Genomic DNA, 19014 nt, shown 5'->3' with positions numbered 1-19014 from the left:
CATTTTCAAACATTGAAGTTGATGTATTGAGTATTAAGGTAGATAGGGTGTCTTCCTCCATCTTGGGTTTGGAAATACCAGAAAGCAAGGTCTAGATCTTTAATAGAATGTGCAAATTTTTAGAGAAGTAGATAATTCATGTGTAAGAAATTCCACTTCTACATAGAAAATGACATGTTTTATCATATTTATGATTGTATTTTACAAAAAACAGAAATTTTTTGTTTGAACAATTTTTTTCCAACTTTGCCACATAAGGGGAGGCAACTCAAATGCAAGGGCAGATAATTCAGATTAAGGTATTTTTACAATAGAATGTGTTAGGAATTTCTCTATTTTATTATGTAACAAGAAAACAGGTCTGGTGACCCGATTTTTTCTTTTTCTTAACTGAAAGCATACTATTAAAGCTATCTTCTCATATGTTATCTCAAAATTCTATGGTGTAGTTTACGCTTTATTGCAGAAAATTGGGGTTTCCATGCATAATCTATACAAAATTTGAAAATTTTGAACACCGTGTAGCATGAAAAAAAGCCCGGTGACCAATTCTTTTTATTACTTTTTTTTAAAAAGCATAATATAAACTTCATTTCGGCAAATTATTAAAAAAATTCTATGGATTATAATTTAGACACCCCATCTACCTTAACCCGAATATCATTTTTGAGAGAGAAAACAATCCGAATTGGATCCGAGAAAAAATATTGATTCAAGATACATGAGATAACTGCAATAATTTTTATCCACTAGTAAGATGCAAATGTTTCCTGTAAATTTTAGAAATTTTATTAAATCATACTTCAAAATAATTAGTAACCCTTATCAAACAGAATTATTAACAGTTACAGACGAATTTGATCAGTTAACAATGCCAAGCTATAATGACGGATAATGTTGAGGATATCAATTACCTTAATCTCTTAATCAACAGGAAGATGACATTAATCAGTCATGATGGATGTTTCTGGCACCAAAGATAACCCCAAAAGCATGAAATCAATGAAATTAATCGTGCGTGTTTCGGTTCCAGTCTAAAAAATGTCTCCGAAAGAAGGCACTGTTCACTAAGTATGAATGTTGTATTGCCTTTCTCCGTTAAAGAAGCCACTGTTCACTAAGTATGAATGTTGTATTGCCTTTCTCCGTTAAAGAAGCCACTGTTCACTAAGTATGAATGTTGTATTGCCTTTCTCCGTTAAAGAAGCCACTGTTCACTAAGTATGAATGTTGTATTGCCTTTCTCCGTTAAAGAAGCCACTGTTCACTAAGTATGAATGTTGTATTGCCTTTCTCCGTTAAAGAAGCCACCAAACGTAATACAGCTATATGATCACTAATCATCATTGGCTGGGCATCGGAAATCAAAGAAATGACATTTTATACTGGGGGATAAAACCAAAAGTAAGCCTCTTCAAATACATTGCCAGTGACCACTTTCTTATTAGCCGTTTTCCAAGAATTTGGCCTATGAGGATACGAATTTTTTTTTTTTTAAACATTTTCCGTTGCATATATTTCTTTCTCGTCCCCATTAGGATAACGAACCATTATCAAATTTCAAAATATCACGAGAACTAGCATATAAATACGAATATATAGACTGGTTCTCCTGTCTATATTTGTTTTTGCATATTACATTTTTGCATGTTATATATATATATATATATATCCTGCAATATATAATAACCTTGTCTAAAATATATAACACTACGACTATTGAAGTTATATTTTAATATAGCGGATGTGGTCGAGTGGTCTAGAGCGCTGGACATGAGGCTAAGCGATTGGTGCTGTAGTGTATCAAAGGTGTGAGTTCGAATCCCGCTGAGGGACGGACAAAAATTTGTCAGTATAAAATCTAACTCTAACACTGTTTGGTATAATTTTCAGACTTATATATATATATATATATATAACAAGGTTATTATATATTGCAGGAACAAGGTTATTATATATTGCAGGAACCCATTCTAGCAGGTAAAGCGATCATTAGGTCTGGGTTTTTTTTCTCAAAAAGTTTGTATATAAACTTCTAAACAACTTCTAAACAGTCACTCTCTGTTATGGTCTTAAAATATATAAAGGAATCCCGACCTTACAAAATGTATTTTAAACAAAAGAAGGCCAACGGCTAGATTTATGACAAAATAACCAACGACAGCAAATGAATTACAGAATCCTAATTTCGAACAGGCATAGTCCCATACCAGTAATGTCAATAGCCAATGCTCCGTGTCGAAGGCCGTACCTTGACCTTTAATGGTTCACTTTTTTAAATTGTTACTTGGATGGAGAGTTGTCTCATTGGTACTCATTCCACATCTTCCTACATATGAATAGTGAATGGTTATTCAATTTCAGAACGTTATTTATATGGCAGCTAGAGCACTCCAGATGGTCTTTATTTACCAATTATATATAGTAACAAAGTGACATTTCGTGCAATGTCTTTTTCATGTCAAGTAGTATTTTCACCATTTGGGGTTCGTTTAATTGGTGGAAAAATAAGTTGACATTGCATAACTATAATTGTAGCAGTTGTAATCCGTAGTATAAATATATAATTTTAGGTCTATGTCGGCAAAAATGAACAATTGTTGCATTTTGAACGAAACTATCGAATGGCTTAGTAAATCTCGCGCTTCCCACGGTTCTCGTCCTCCTCAACAATATACACACATATACTCTATGATAAACAATACAATATCTTGTGAAGAAGTGAACAAATACAGACTTTTTATTACACATAGGGATTGGAAAAAGCAAAATTTTCATTAAGACATATTATTTCCCTTTTTAATCATTGATCCTATTTCAATACGAAGACAACAATCCTCGCGTCCCAAATTTCGAATGTAAATAATAAAAACGAACAAATGAACACTTCTCGTGAGGTTTGGATATTTAAAAATAACAAATTACACATGTTTTTATAGAATTCTTTATTTCAATAAGTTTATCCTTAATTCAATCTGAGTAAATCCTTTAAGGATGTGTGTGGTCTTGTGTTAATACAGTTTGGTCCTGGAGACGTACAACCTAAAACGAGAACAAAAAAGGGTTAAGCAAACTCAAAAGGCAACAGTCGTTCTTTTCAGAATTGTTTATACTAGTAAACATAAACGAAAATATATATTATATTTAACAGTTCAACAGGTCGAGACCACTACCTTATATGGAAATGCATAAATTAGCATACTTATGTTCTCGCACATGTAATTGTTTATTTACATGTGACGCAATTTATTTTTACCTAGGTTTTTGACCAATCCACTAAATGAGTCACAATGCATGATGGACTACTACGTGTTTACAATCAACCAAGAACACGTGTTATTTACTGAAATACAACACATTTTTTCGTGCAATGCGGGATTCACAATTTCGCTTAGTTTTTCATTTTGTGTATCCTCATTTATAGTTCGTGATATAAAGTATTACTTCCATGCTCAGATTAACGACGAGTTGTTTCTATGCGAAGAAAAAATTTAAGGGTTTGAATTACCCGATATATAGCCATTAACATGTTTGATGATGGCACAGAGATTTCATGTATTTGTCCACCAGAAGCAACGAAACAACAGCGAAAAAACACAATTACCCATGAGACAAACTTACTGGTGTTAAGTAAGCCGTCGATAACAGCCGGTGCTGATATTCAAGAGTACAGCAATGTTCGTATAGATAATTAAAGGCAAATGTGGGATCCTTGGATTTTGTGTTCGTAAAAAAGGCGAAGAAATATTTACATACATGGCAGTGTTAACAAAATCTATAAGTATTTTTGTTGGTCTCATTTCAGTATATGGGACTTCCAAACTGTTCCCTTTTTTTTTTAAGGTAGTGAAGTCAGAAACTGTAGTTTCAGTTTGTTCGTTTTTTAACTGGCTCGGGCATTTGCCAAACTGAAAAAAATCATTACAGCTGATTTCTTAAACCTGCAAAGTAAAACTTTGGTTGGCTTGCTTGCTTTGTTTGTATAGTTGTTTATACAAGCTTTGAAAATAAGATTGACATCTTTAAACAATATATATATAGGCATAGTTTAACTTCAGTTGTATATTTTATATTTTGTACAATATACAAACAAAGCAAGCAAGCTAACCAAAGTTTAGCTCCACATGCATTAGTAAAATAAGCTGTAATGATTTTATCCATATGTATGTGCGACAAGGTGAAAAATTTGATATGTTTTGTGAAAATTGCAGCGTTGGATCTATAATAAAAAAGAAGATGTGGTATGATTGCCAATGAGACAGTTGTCCACAAGAGACCAAAAAGACACAGAAATTAACATTTATAGATCACCGTACGGCCTTCAACAATGAGCAAAGCCCATACCGCATAGTCAGCTATAAAACTCCCCGATATGACAATGTAAAACAATTCAAACGAGAAAACTAACGGCCTTAATTATATAAAAAAAAATGAACGAAAAACAAATATGTAACACATAAACAAACGACAACCACTGAAATACAGGCTCCTATACAATTTTTTTTTTATGGGATTGATTTCTTGTCCTTTTATATCTTTAACTGGGCCGGGGGTTTTTTTTTGGTTTTTTTTTTGTTTGGATTGTTTTACACAAGTAATTTTTGGGTCATTAATAGCTTACTTTTCAGCATTGGACCTATGACTGCTTACTTTACTAAATTATGTCTTTGTTGGAAAGATGTCTCATTTGGCACTCATACCTCATCTTCTTATTTCTATATACAAAGCACGTTTTAGAAAGAAAAAAAATAGGTAATATGGCACCCACTATGATCCAGAGACTTTTAATATTGGAGATATTTTACATATGTCAACAGGACAGCAGCCGAACGATAAAAAAACCTCCGAGGTATATTTTGTGATAAAATTAGCAACAAACGGATATTATCGATGGATGAAACTATAAAAAATGTATTGAGCTATATACCGTACCCGCTCAGTGGCGGATCTAGGGGGGGCGGGGGTTCCGGGGGATGTAATCCCTTTTTTTGAACGATCAGTGCATTTGGATGGGGACATGCAGTTGGAACCACTCCCCTTTTGTCCAAGGTTAGGACCCCCTTTTTAAAATGGCTGGACCCGCCCCTGCCGCTTTCATAACACTTCGTTTTAGCATACTGAATGTTATGATGTTCTTACTATTAGTTCAGGTCCTGATAAAAAAAAAAATACACATTCAGTACAGAAAGAAGTGTTTCAATGAAAGTTTCGTGTTTTTCTAGGCAGAAATGATTTTGCAATGACATTATACAGGTTTAAAAGAGCTCAAATGATTTTCTTACTGGACAGTGGTCACTTCATTTGGATATTTCACTGTGTCATGTCGTGAAGTTAATGCAGGTTTAATTCATAACAAAGCACAAAACCGGTTCAACTACTTTTGCAAGGCGAAAAAGAAAGTCGAATCGTGAAGCCAATAAACAATATTTTTTTAATCTGAGCATGCAAATTGAAGATTACGTTATAAAGTTTACATTAAATATATTTGCAGAATGAAAACTTTGGTGATGAGAGTCCCAGACAATATATTAATTGACTGTTTTCCCACTAATTCCACGTGTTTTAAGTATAGTGCCTAACAAGATTTTGTGAGGTAGACGAAATTGACTTTAAAACGATCGTATTGACTTTTGATGTCCAAAAATAGGCATGTCGGACATATTTTGACTTCATATACCTACTACTTAAGTTTGGGAGTTATTGTAATTAACATATTCCAATGAGACTGAATAATGCTTTTTTTTTGTTATGATAACTAATAACTTTACCTGCCGTAGCTGTGCGTAAAATGTATTTCGGCATTTCTCTTAAGAAAATGACTTGTTTAATGGAACAAAACGTCTTGTTTGTAAACTTTCTCTTTTATCTCCACAATAGGCTTTTAAAAAATAATCTATCAACTGTGTAGTTGGAAAATTTTGTGAAAATAGAAGAAGTGGCAATTCTTACCTTTCATACCTTAACTTTCATTGATAAAACATAATATTGACTCGTCCAGTGTCCAGTTTGAAGGTCATTTTAGTTACCGTACACATACATGCACGTTCTTATTATCAATAGTCATGTATGAAAAGCATAAACAAGTTTGAAGGTAAACTAATTACAAGTTAATCCAATCAAATTGCGTACGAATTAATAACAATGACCAGTCCACATCATAAAAAATATTAGGGGTAAACTGGGTAGGGAGAAAATGTCAGATATTTTAAGTTCATTATTTTGCAATAACGAATAAAAATTTGTAAACCAAAAGATTTGCTATAATTCCATAAACATGTCGTTCTGTATTGGTATAGTTTTTGGATCTTTTATTTGCGTATTTAAGGCTGTAGAAAGTTTGGGCTTCAAAAGTCAACATAATTATTGACTTTATACAGAAAATTCGCCTTTTTAAAACATTGAATGTTTCAAAAATAATACGCGACAACAAAGTAAAATCATTTTTTAAAACACTGCAAAAATAATCATACAGATTGATGCAGTGGTATTGTCATAAATTGCGTTGGAGTGAACAGTGGTACAGCAAACGTCGAATCCCCTCACACAATGTTATCACACACTTTTTTTTTTTTTTTATAGTAGTTTACTCGTAGTAGCCCACAATGCATTGTAGTTCATTGAGTCGATTGGTCAGTTTTTCAAGGCCATATTGGCCTTGTGTTTTGGAAATTACTATGCAAATATATTTTGACGTCAGAAAATCTAGAGGTCTCGACCTGTTCAATGCATGCTACATTTAGTTGATGAATTTATAATCATCCCTTCGAAAATAGTATGGACGCCAGCCATCACAAGTTATGGAACGTCCGTTTCATAGATGATAGCGAATATATTTCTAATGTACATTTTTCCGCGCTGAAGTACGTCCATTATTCATAGTTCATTATTCATTATTCAATAATGAATAATGAAATAGTTCACTATTCACTATTCAATATTGAAAAATGAATAATGAATAATGAAATGGTTTATGTTTCATTATTCAAATTGAAGCGGTGATTAGTGAAAAAAATATAAAAAAATTTGACTGTGACACTATAGCTATATTTTGATTCGAAATGACCATAAGACGGTTTACGGAGGACCTAAATGCCACAATATGCATAAAAATGAGGAAATATAAAAAAGAACATGTGGTATGATTGCCAATGAGACAAATATCCAGAAAGACCACAATGACACAGACATTAACAACTATAGCTCACCGTACAGCCTTTAACAATGAGCAAAGCCCATACCGCATAGTCAGCTATTAAAGGTTCCGCAACGAAGATTTGAAGACCTAAATGCCAAAATACGCGTGAAAAAAAAGAAATAGCCAATTTTGAATAATGAAATGGATATTTTGAATAATTGAATGGAGTGCGGTGATCCTTTAGCCTCTAATTATAGATAAATTTTAAACCTCATTCGAAAGCTTATTCAGAGAGGAACAAAAGGTATATAGTCAATATGTTCCGCAACGCATATTAGAGGAGTAACGACGGACTTCAAATCGAAATACACCTGAACATTGAGAAATAGCCAATTTTGAATAATGAAATGGGTATTTTGAATAATGGAATGGACTGACAGGACCCTTCAACCCCTAATTACAGATATATATTATAACTCAATCGAAACCTTATTAAAAGAGGAACAAAAGGTATATAGTCAATTTGTTCCGCAACGCATATTAGTGGAGTAACGAAGGACTTAAAGATCGAATTACGCGTAAACATACCTTTTGTTCCTCTGAATAAGCTTTCGATTGAGGTATACTATATATCTGTAATTAGGGGTTGAAGGGTCCTGCCAGTCCATTCCAATATTCAAAATATCCATTTCATTATTCAAAATTGGCTATTTCTTAATTTTCATGCGTATTTTGGTATTTAGCTCTTCTAATATTCGTTGCGGAACATATTGACTATAAGCATGTTGTTCCTCTTGTAATCAGCTTTCGAATGAGGTATAAGGTTTATCTATAATTAGGGGCTAAAGGGTCGCCGCACTCCATTCCATTATTCAAAATATCCATTTCATTATCCAAATTTGGCTATTTCTTTTTTTTTCACGCGTATTTTGGCATTTAGGTCTTCTAATATTCGTTGCGGAACAAATTGACTATATACATTTTGTTCCTCTTGTAATCAGCTTTCGAATGAGGCATAAGATTTATCTATAATTAGGGGCTAAAGGGTCGCCGCAGTCCATTCCATTATTCAAAATATCCATTTCATTATTCAAAATTGGCTATTTATTAATTTTCACGCGTCCTCCGTAAACCGTCTTATGATCATTTCGAATCAAAATATAGATATAGTGTCACAGTCAATTTTTTTTATATATTTTTTTCACTATTCTCCGCTTCAATTTGAATAATGAGACATAAACCATTTCATTATTCATTATTCATTTTTCAATATTGAATAGTGAATAGTGAACTATTTCATTGTTCATTATTGAATAATGAATAATGAACTATGAATAATGGACGTACTTCAGCGCGGTGTACATTTTAACTAAAGTCCCGCCTTTCACCTCTTTTCTATGTCCATGAATGAATGTAATTTTATAGGAAATTCCACGATAAAGAATATTACAAGAATGTATTACTTAGTGAAAGTAATTATTGTTGTGGAGGTGCGTTTCTTGTGTTTTTAAGGAGATTATATTTAATTAATTTAGGTGGGTGTCTTGTAATCTAATGGAGGTATACATTTTGTGACTTAAGGTAAGAACAATATATTGTCGAGCTGTATATCTTTTAACTTACAGTAGAGTCTCCGGTCTCCGCGCGGCCGGTGATATCGTTCATTACATGATTTCGTCATATCAGCAATAGTTCACAACTGAAATCGTTCTTGTAATTATTTTAGTGTTCCGAAGGGAAAGAAAAGATGAAAATGATCGGCTTTTTTAAGAAGGCATGCGCGTAATCGCCGGGTTTTCCCTATATTTCCCAACTTCGTTCCGGGCCATAAAAATGGACGGAAAAAGTATGTAACACAGCAATAAACGACAACCACTGAATTACAGGCACCTGACATGGAACAGGCACATATATACTGAGTGAACGTGGCCGGGTTCTTGTAAATCTCAACAACAAACAGACACTAAGTATAGATCTGAGAGTATTCGCAGTTACTGACAGCTAGTTCAAAGACACTAACAACTAATACAATCATGCATCTAAGACTAAATTATCAATCAGTATATATCCGACATCCAATGTATTTTGTGTAAAGACGTCATAAACAGTAAGAGAACAACATGACCTTATGTAATGCCAAGATAAAGGTATCGACAGATTGTATCCATGAATGTGTGCTTTTAATTTACTGATTACATAATCAATGTTAATACCAATAAAACCAATATTCAAATGAATGATGTTTGTAACCTTTTAGAATAATTATAAAAAAAAAGAAGATGTGGTATGATTGCCAATGAGACAACTCTCCACAAGAGACCAAAATGACACAGAAATAAACAACTATAGTTTATTTAAAATATCGATAAGTTTACAATGATCGTTTCTAAATTTCCGGGCACGGTAAACAACATCTCCATAAACATGAGGATATGCTATCCCCTTTGAAATAACAAAAACTGCAAAACCAAATCTTTATCATCTATGGGAGAATTGAGTTTAAGGTTTTGAATAATTTGTGAAAACGAAGTTAGCTTAATAATTTACCAGTAATACATAGATTACGTTCGTTTAAATCAGAAACGTCACAACAGACACTCTTTATCTGTGTGCAGATTGACATTTCAGACAGAGAGATTATCGTTTACTATTTATTAAATGAAAGTGGGGTTTGAACTTTGGTTTTATGTTTACATGCTAATATGATAACTATAAATTGCAATTATTTCTAATATGCCGGTTTATTGTTTGATTTTGAATGTTAATTCTGCATGTTGTTATGATCCATCACTTTGTAAAAGTCGACACACAAAATCCAATTGTATAACGTTCAAAGCTATAGGATATTTTACCGAATTTTCTTTTATAACAAACACACAAATACAAGAAACCAGCACACACATCCTAAACTAGCAGAGAAAAACTTACAACGACAAAGAATACACCCATTGTCATCGGCTTGGAACATGCTACCAAGACAAATTCTTCTACATCTGACACGATTGCAATCCCCGCTTCTTTCAGTGGTTCCTATAAAAATCATTGATTAATTTCGACTAATATCGGAATAATTGCAAGACTTTAGAAGTGGTGTGCTCTCATTGTTGTTGTAAACAATTGGTTTTAAACACATCTTATTATTCAGAAAATCAATACATCTACTTTTTTTTAGTTCGTATTATCCTTTCTAAACCAGGAGTTAAAACTATTAATAATAAAATATTCTAAAAATGTCTTTTATTTCTGATGAATACCATACTTTTGTTTTTAAACCCATTTATATAACCGTACACTGATTAATGAAAAGTAGAAAGGTATACTTGAATATTTTGTCATTTAATTAAATTTAATCAAGATTTTCTTACCATAATTAATGAGGATGCCAATAATAAGTAAACACATGTAATATTTTCCGTCCATCTTTCTGACAGTTTGGTTGTGCTTTGCGTGATGATGTGAACATGAACATTGATACCTGAAAATATATATTACATTTTAATGAGATATTTTTTCCTGATATGCCAGACCGTGTTTTGATTACTGGAATGTATTTTTCCTGATTACTGGAATGTTTAGTTTATTCGCCTTACAACGATTGTTTTCAGCGAATTGTGTACTTTGAAAGTAGGGTTCAAATTACGTATACAGTTTTAAACAAATCAATTTTTAATAAACTCATCATATACCATGATTGAAATTTTATATTTTATATTTGCGCCAGATTTTATACTATGTGACCCTTTAATTCCAATAGCTAAGCTTTATAGTTGATATTATTGTGTCTAAATATCGTTGATACATTTTCTATAATAATTATGCTCAGTAAAGGCAACAGTAGTATACCGCTGTTCGAAATTCATCAATTGATAGAGAAAAAACTAATCCGGGTTACAGACTAAGGTGAGGGAAACACATCAACTATAAGAGAATTAGTTATCAAAGGTACCAGGATTATAATTTAATTCGCCAGACGCGAGTTTCGTCTACATAACACTCACCAGTGACGCTCAGATCAAAATAGTTATAACGCCAAACAAGTACAAGTTGAAGAGCATTGAGGACTCAAACCTACGACACAACAGAAACACAACATTAAAATGTAACATACACAGAAACAAACTATAATATTACAATTTTCCTGACTTGGTACAAGGACATTTTAAGAAAAAAAATATGAACCAACCGGTATACGTCAATGAGACAACATTAAGACAACACAAGAAAAAAGAAGCGCCATCTAGCGGTCAACATACGGTCTTAAGCTATAGATCTGTCTATAATAAAATTGAGAATGGAAATGGGGGAATGCGTCAAAGAGATCATGTATACCAGGCACTAAATAGCACTGTAAGCCTTCACAAATTGTATTTTCTAATTAAATATTATATTAATACTATCAATTATAGTAAATAACAATTCACTTGGAAATTCAGGATATATCGAATAACACCAACACAGATAATTCTTGGACCAGCACCAGTCTGTGGTATGCTACTTGTAGAACAAGTAACGAAGACGTGAGCAGCCTTCGCTCCACTGGATACCAAAATGCACAAGTGTGCTTCCTTACAAACAACGTTATAATGAAAAATCTGCCAAACGCTCTATTTAACATTCGTTTCTATAAGTAACACAACGGGTGCCACATGTGGAGCAGGATCTGCGTACCCTTCCAGAGCACGTGAGATCACCCCCAGTTTGTAGTGGGTTCGTGTTGCTGTCTTTAGTTTTTTATGTTGTGTCTTATGTACTATTGATAATTTGTTTGTCTTTTTCTTTTTTAGCCATGGCGTTGTTAGTTTATTTTCGATCTATGATTTTAAATGACCCTCTGGTATCTTTCGACCCTCTGTAATAAAAAGCGGGCTTCAAATATAAATTATAACGGTATACCCTGTATACCACCATTCCCCATGTGAAATTGAAAAATCGCCTAAAAGAAATAATCCACAATGCCTTTCAACATAAAAATGGTAGCATGCGCTATAAATTTATTACTTTGGGATTTCATAAGGCACATTTCGTTAATAGTGACAAACAAAAAGGTAAAACATGCTACACAGAAGAACAAGTGGTCAGTATGCTGGAGTTTCTTATCGACATGTTTGTTGAGTTTAGAGGTAGACTTTTCCAACAAATTGTCGGCATTCCTATGGGAACAAACTGTGCGCCTCTTCTTGCCGACCTCTTCTTATTTTCATATGAATCGGAGTTCCTCCAGACACTTGTCAAAAACAAGAAGATCTGATTAGGTTCCATTAATATATCCCCTGAACTAGAGATTAAAGAAACAACAGACACGGCTTCCTCCGCCTCATTTTTAGACTTACATCTCGAATTTGACTTACACAGTCATCTCAGTACCAGAATCTATGACAAACGAGACGATTTTAATTTTGAAATTATAAATTTCCCCCACCTTAGTAGCAATATACCAACTTCACCTGCATATGGGATATATATTTCCCAACTTATTCGATATTCAAAAGCTTGCAGCTCCTACTCAGACTTTGTAAAACGTCATCAGTGTCTGAGTAGCAAGTTGATGAACCAGGGGTATGTCAAAGAACGTCTCGTCCTTTTTCTAAAAAAGTTCACCGGAAGGTACCAAGACCTTGTTGTTAAATATTCTGTATCAACTTCACAAATAATACACGAAGGTCTTGATGTATAGATTCTGCGTACTTATGTTGTTTATCATCTTAACTACGTGCTTTATAGTACTTTTATTTGTTAAATCTGTTTTTTGTTATATTCTTTTGATGTAACTCTGTGCTTATGTATCCCATCATACTTTGAACGACAAAATTATTTTATGATGTGACTCTGTACCTATGTATACTTTGAATGACAAAATTATTTTATTTATTAATATTACTTTTACTGTTATGTATGTTTTCTGTGATACACATTTGACGTGACTCTGTACTTATGTATCTCATCATACTTTGAACCACACTATTATTTTATCTATTATTATTACTTTTACAGTTAAGTCTGTTTTTGTTATATCTATTTTACGTGACTGTATTTATGTATCCCGTCATTCTTTGAACGACAAAATTATTTCATGTCTACCTGTGCGAATTTCAAACGCGCAATTTTACACCAATACTTAAAACCCTCCATCCTTTATGGGAGCATTTTACATAGATAAATTAAATCGTATAATATAAACAAAATGAGGATGTTAAATTTGATGTATGCCTTTTTGTGCTTCTACGTTTCATTTGTTGTTTTTATAGTGATTTAGATGATAACACAATGTTGACTGCTGTACCCCTATTTTTTACCTTTTTACCTATTGTGTCTGTTTGGTTTTTTTCACGCATCGGTGACAATATAATGGAATTTGATGCGACTGTCATACAAGTGAGAGGTTTAGCTAGCTATAAAACTAGGTTCAATCCACCATTTTCTACATTTGAAAATGCCTGTACCAAGTCAGGAATAGGACAGTTCTTGTCCATTCGTTTTTGATGCGGTTTTTTTATTTGATTTTGCCATGTGATTATAGACTTTCCGAATTGATTTTCCTCTGAGTTCAGTATTTTTGTGATTTTACTTTTTTCAAGGAAACTAAAGACACTACATTTATTGTGAATCAGATATGGAATGAAAAATCTAATGATATGTTAGGAAACAATATTCATCTCTCTGTTTTTCCATAAAATTAATGGTTAATTTAGTAACAAATATCTTAGTTTAAAACAGGACAAAATGGAAGGAAACAATCAAAATCCATTAGTTGAAGAAAAACAAATAACAACATAGCCCTTCAGAAAGGATGAAAAGGAGTTCAACTATTGACAAGTTAACATGAACAGGCAGCACAAAGTCTTCGATGAGAGTTTAACAGAACCACTTAAGTCTTCGATGAGTGTTGTAACATCACCACAAAGTCTTCAATGATTTTTTTTGTTGAAATATAAATTAAAAGAAACTGAAGTCTATACATTTTGTTCAGAAATTAGAGAAAATATTTTTCACATGTTCTGGGAATGTCACACAAAACTTCTGGCTTTTCATTATAGATTTGATTAGAAATTATGACATCGTCTTACCTTTCAGTGCAACAGCGGTCATTTTAGGTGTGTCTGAGGATTTTGCCATCAGTAAAACAGTTAATAATATCTTCTTGTTGCTTAAATGCTATTATATACAAATGTAGATGTAAGCGCATATTGCCCACAAAATATGGTGGGGTGGAATATTTGAAATATTGGATTAATATAGAAAAATATGTGTATGTTTCTTTAAATTAATCTCTGCACAAAAAAAAAGTGGCAATTGTTAGAAACATCTTTTATTGCGATCCCAATAATACCTTACCACAGATTCCCCTGATGGTTACCTGTCCATTTAAACTTTTGGCAGTTCTATTGTCCCATTTAACAAATACAACTGGTATTGTTCTCTGTAATAGCTATCCCATGAGGACGCGGTGTGTCAGTGTAAGATCACCTGATCTAACACTGATACACCAAGTCCGAATGGGATAACTATTTTACATCCCAGCTGTTTTAGATTAGACAAAAAACCATTTACAAGTCATAAAATTTAGTTTATAGTGTATACCCTCTATGATCCCCGACCACGATGATTAAATATGAAACAATGTGAAATCGCCCCACGGGCCAAACGGCCCACACTAGATCGCCACTTTATAAAAAAATCGCCCCACTCTTGTTTACCGACTCGCCCCACTTTTGAAAAAGTGTAATATTAAATTACACAATCAATCTGACAACTCATTTATTTACGAAAAGTGTTAAAACCCCCACTTATAAAACTATCTTACTTCCTTTAAGTATGTTAAATTACTTATAGTTAGTATCCAGGGGCCTGGTTTTCGAAAGTATCTTATGACTAAGACATGTCTTATGATGGTCTTAGGACATGTCATAGTCGTAAGATATGTTTTCGAAAGTGTCCCACGTTACGATTTGTCATAACTTTTGTCGTAAACTTAAGACCCCTCGCGACATGACTTATGATTGTCAACTAAAATTTTATTTACTTTTTATGTATAATTATATGTTAATTGCAATAAAAATATTTGTTATGTTTCTCAGTTAGCTAAATAGTAAAGATTTTACTTTTCTCAACTAAGTGAATTAAAATTTTAATTTCCTTCGACATACAATTTGGAATTCTTAAATAAACACAAAATGACATGCAGTTTTTATGAAATGTTAAACATGTTATTTCCATCAATTTAGCAGATAAACTTTTTACTCAGGTAAATTAATCCATGACAGAACTGCCAAAAGTTTAAATGGACATGTAACTATCAGATGAATCTGTTATTATTTGTGGTAAGGTACAATTGGGTTCGAAATAATTAACAAAATCAGTTGTAATATTCATATCTTATTATACCATTAGGATTTGATCGATCTTGCAAGTGTACTTTTTGTGTCTAATACTGTATTATGTAATTTCACATGTTTCGTCTTGAAAAATACAAAAAAAAATACAAAAAAAAAAGTCTTCAATGATTGTTGTAACGGAACTACTAAGTCTTCAATGAGTGTTGTAACAGGATCACAAAGTATTCGATGAAGTTGTAACAGAAAAACTAAGTCGTCAATGAATGTTTTAACAGAAAAACTAAGTCGCCAATGAGTGTTGTAACAGAACCACTAAGTCTTCGATGAATGCAGCAACGGAACCAATAACTCTTCGATGATTGTTGTTAAATTTTACCTCAGTCTTCGAGCATTGTTGTAACAGAGAACCAATTAGTCTTTAATGGTTGCTGTGACAGCACCAATACACTTGAACTCCAATAAGATATTTTTGTTTATGATTTACGTTTGAACTATTTCAATCAATTATTTGGGATTTTTCTTTAATTTTTATTTCATCAGAGGCCTTTGGCGTTTTTGTTAGTGAATATACATAAACCTAAATGTATCGAATATATAAGAAAATAGATTACCACTGTCATTAAGTTTACACAAATGTTTCCAATAAAACATTGATCATACATAACTAAAATCAAGTTATCATAGCACGCATTGATTTCACCATTTTCAAATATTCACTTTTATCTAACATCTGCTACAAAGTTTCCTGTAAGTTTATCAATGTCACAAACACGGTACATAGAAAGCGACAGTGTCATAAATGGAGACCAGTTGTCATTAATCCTGTAGAAGATCTTATTTGGTTTGTTATTATAAGTTGTGCCTGTACTTCATTCTCAACGACACACGATTATTAACTATTCTCGACCAAAGTCTTATTGTTTGAATGGTTAGATTCTACCAAATTGCCATTTTGTATCTTTTGTTTATTTCAATTTATTCTTCAAATGTACTTATTTTGTTTGACAATTTTCTTAAGCTTTTTTTTTCAATTTGTTGAATAATTTTTAGGGTGCTCTTATTATTTCAAACTATAGTAGACTTATAGTGAACAGTTGAATCTTTCAGTAAGAAAATACTTTTAAAAAATTCATTTTAACAATATGTTTTTATATACAGTTTTTGCACTGAACATATATATTACTTCCAACTGAAATATTACCCTTCTGAAGTCGATTATTTTCGATAAAAACATACTGTGTATGAAAACCGCTAATACAGTTATATCATGAAGTCTGAAAAAAAATAATTTTATTGAGTCTCTATCATTCACGTACATTGTAATTGCTTCAAAGTATCTGAATACAATGGGAACCAAAGTTTGATATATCATCTTAATTTTATGAAAATATGCAGAAATGAACTCAGCTGTTTATGCCTATCTTTGGTTGCAAGTCTGTAATTCAGTTGTCTTTTGATATCCAAAGTCACACACCTGTTATTCAGCTGTCTTTGGTGTAGATCACAAGTCACAAACATGTTATTGAGCTGTCTTTGGTGTAGATCACAAGTCACAAACCTGTTATTCAGCTGTCTTTGGTGTAGATCACAAGTCACAAACCTGTTTTTCAGCTGTCTTTGGTGTAGATCACAAGTCACAAACATGTTATTGAGCTGTCTTTGGTGTAGATCACAAGTCACAAACATGTTATTCAGCTGTCTTTGGTGAAGATCACAAGTCACAAACCTGTTTTTCTGCTGTCTTTGGTGTAGATCACAAGTCACAAACCTGTTATTCAGCTGTCTTTGGTGTAGATCACAAGTCACAAACCTGTTATTCAGCTGTCTTTGGTGTAGATCACAAGTCACAAACCTGTTGTTAACTGTCTTTGGTGTAGATCACAAGTCACAAACCTGTTATTCAGCTGTCTTTGGTGTAGATCACAAGTCACAAACCTGTTTTTCTGCTGTCTTTGGTGTAGATCACAAGTCACAAACATGTTATTCAGCTGTCTTTGGTGAAGATCACAAGTCACAAACCTGTTATTCAGCTGTCTTTGGTGTAGATCACAAGTCACAAACATGTTATTCAGCTGTCTTTGTTGTAGATCACAAGTCACAAACCTGTTATTCAGCTGTCTTTGGTGTAGATCACAAGTCACAAACCTGTTGTTAACTGTCTTTGGTGAAGATCACAAGTCACAAACCTGTTATTAAGCTGTCTTTGGTGAAGATCACAAGTCACAAACCTGTTATTCAGCTGTCTTTGGTGTAGATCACAAGTCACAAACCTGTTATTCAGCTGTCTCTGGTGTAGATCACAAGTCACAAACCTGTTGTTAACTGTCTTTGGTGTAGATCACAAGTCACAAACCTGTTATTCAGCTGTCTTTGGTGTAGATCACAAGTCACAAACCTGTTTTTCTGCTGTCTTTGGTGAAGATCACAAGTCACAAACCTGTTATTAAGCTGTCTTTGGTGTAGATCACAAGTCACAAACCTGTTTTTCTGCTGTCTCTGGTGAAGATCACAAGTCACAAACCTGTTATTCAGCTGTCTTTGGTGTAGATCACAAGTCACAAACCTGTTATTCAGCTGTCTTTGGTGAAGATCACAAGTCACAAACCTGTTTTTCTGCTGTCTTTGGTGTAGATCACAAGCCACAAACCTGTTATTCAGCTGTCTTTGGTGAAGATCACAAGTCACAAACCTGTTTTTCTGCTGTCTTTGGTGTAGATCACAAGTCACAAACATGTTATTCAGCTGTCTTTGGTGTAGATCACAAGTCACAAACCTGTTATTCAACTGTCTTTGGTGTAGATCACAAGTCACAAACATGTTATTCAGCTGTCTTTGGTGTAGATCACAAGTCACAAACCTGTTATTCAACTGTCTTTGGTGTAGATCACAAGTCACAAACCTGTTATTCAGCTGTCTTTGGTGTAGATCACAAGTCACAAACCTGTTGTTAACTGTCTTTATGTGTCCATCCCAAGTCACAAACCTGTTATTCTGCTGTCTTTGGTGTAGATCACAAGTCACAAACCTGTTATTCAGCTGTCTTTGGTGTAGATCACAAGTCACAAACATGTTATTCAGCTGTCTTTGGTGTAGATCACAAGTCACAAACCTGTTATTCAGCTGTCTTTGGTGTAGATCACAAGTCACAAACATGTTATTCAGCTGTCTTTGTTGTAGATCACAAGTCACAAACCTGTTATTCAGCTGTCTTTGGTGTAGATCACAAGTCACAAACATGTTATTCAGCTGTCTTTGGTGTAGATCACAAGTCACAAACATGTTATTCAGCTGTCTTTGGTGTAGATCACAAGTCACAAACCTGTTATTCAACTGTCTTTGGTGTAGATCACAAGTCACAAACCTGTTATTCAGCTGTCTTTGGTGTATATCCCAAGTCACAAACCTGTTGTTAACTGTCTTTATGTGTCCATCACAAGTCACAAACCTGTAATTCTGCTGTTTTATGTGTTTATCACAAGTCACAAACCTGTAATTCTGCTGTTTTATGTGTCTATCACAAGTCACAAACCTGTAATTCAGCTGTCT

At 33.3% G+C, this 19014-nt stretch overlaps 1 protein-coding gene and 1 long non-coding RNA gene across 2 annotated transcripts; both read right to left on the bottom strand.

The window, feature by feature from the left end:
* Positions 1-2930: 2930 nt before the first annotated feature.
* On the bottom strand, positions 2931-10677 carry LOC139513639 (uncharacterized). The gene is made up of 3 exons (XR_011662488.1): positions 10501-10677; positions 10064-10165; positions 2931-3042 (listed from the first exon to the last, which is right to left on the bottom strand). It is a non-coding gene; the product is annotated as an uncharacterized lncRNA (long non-coding RNA).
* A 7095-nt stretch (positions 10678-17772) lies between these two features.
* LOC139511113 (uncharacterized) lies at positions 17773-18747 on the bottom strand. The gene has a single exon (XM_071297685.1). The coding sequence runs from the start codon at positions 18745-18747 to the stop codon at positions 17773-17775; it is 975 nt and encodes a 324-aa protein (XP_071153786.1).
* Positions 18748-19014: the final 267 nt, after the last annotated feature.

This window comes from Mytilus edulis, chromosome 2 (genome assembly GCF_963676685.1).
Source record: "Mytilus edulis chromosome 2, xbMytEdul2.2, whole genome shotgun sequence".
In the NCBI taxonomy this organism is placed as follows: Eukaryota; Metazoa; Mollusca; class Bivalvia; order Mytilida; family Mytilidae; genus Mytilus; species Mytilus edulis.
Note: the sequence above shows the minus strand (reverse complement) of the source record. Positions and strands in the feature narration are given on the sequence as shown.

Bases quoted from the DNA above. Each gene is read 5' to 3' on its own strand.
- LOC139511113 (XM_071297685.1), bottom strand. From the start codon at position 18,747: ATGTTTGTGACTTGTGATCTACACCAAAGACAGCTGAATAACATGTTT.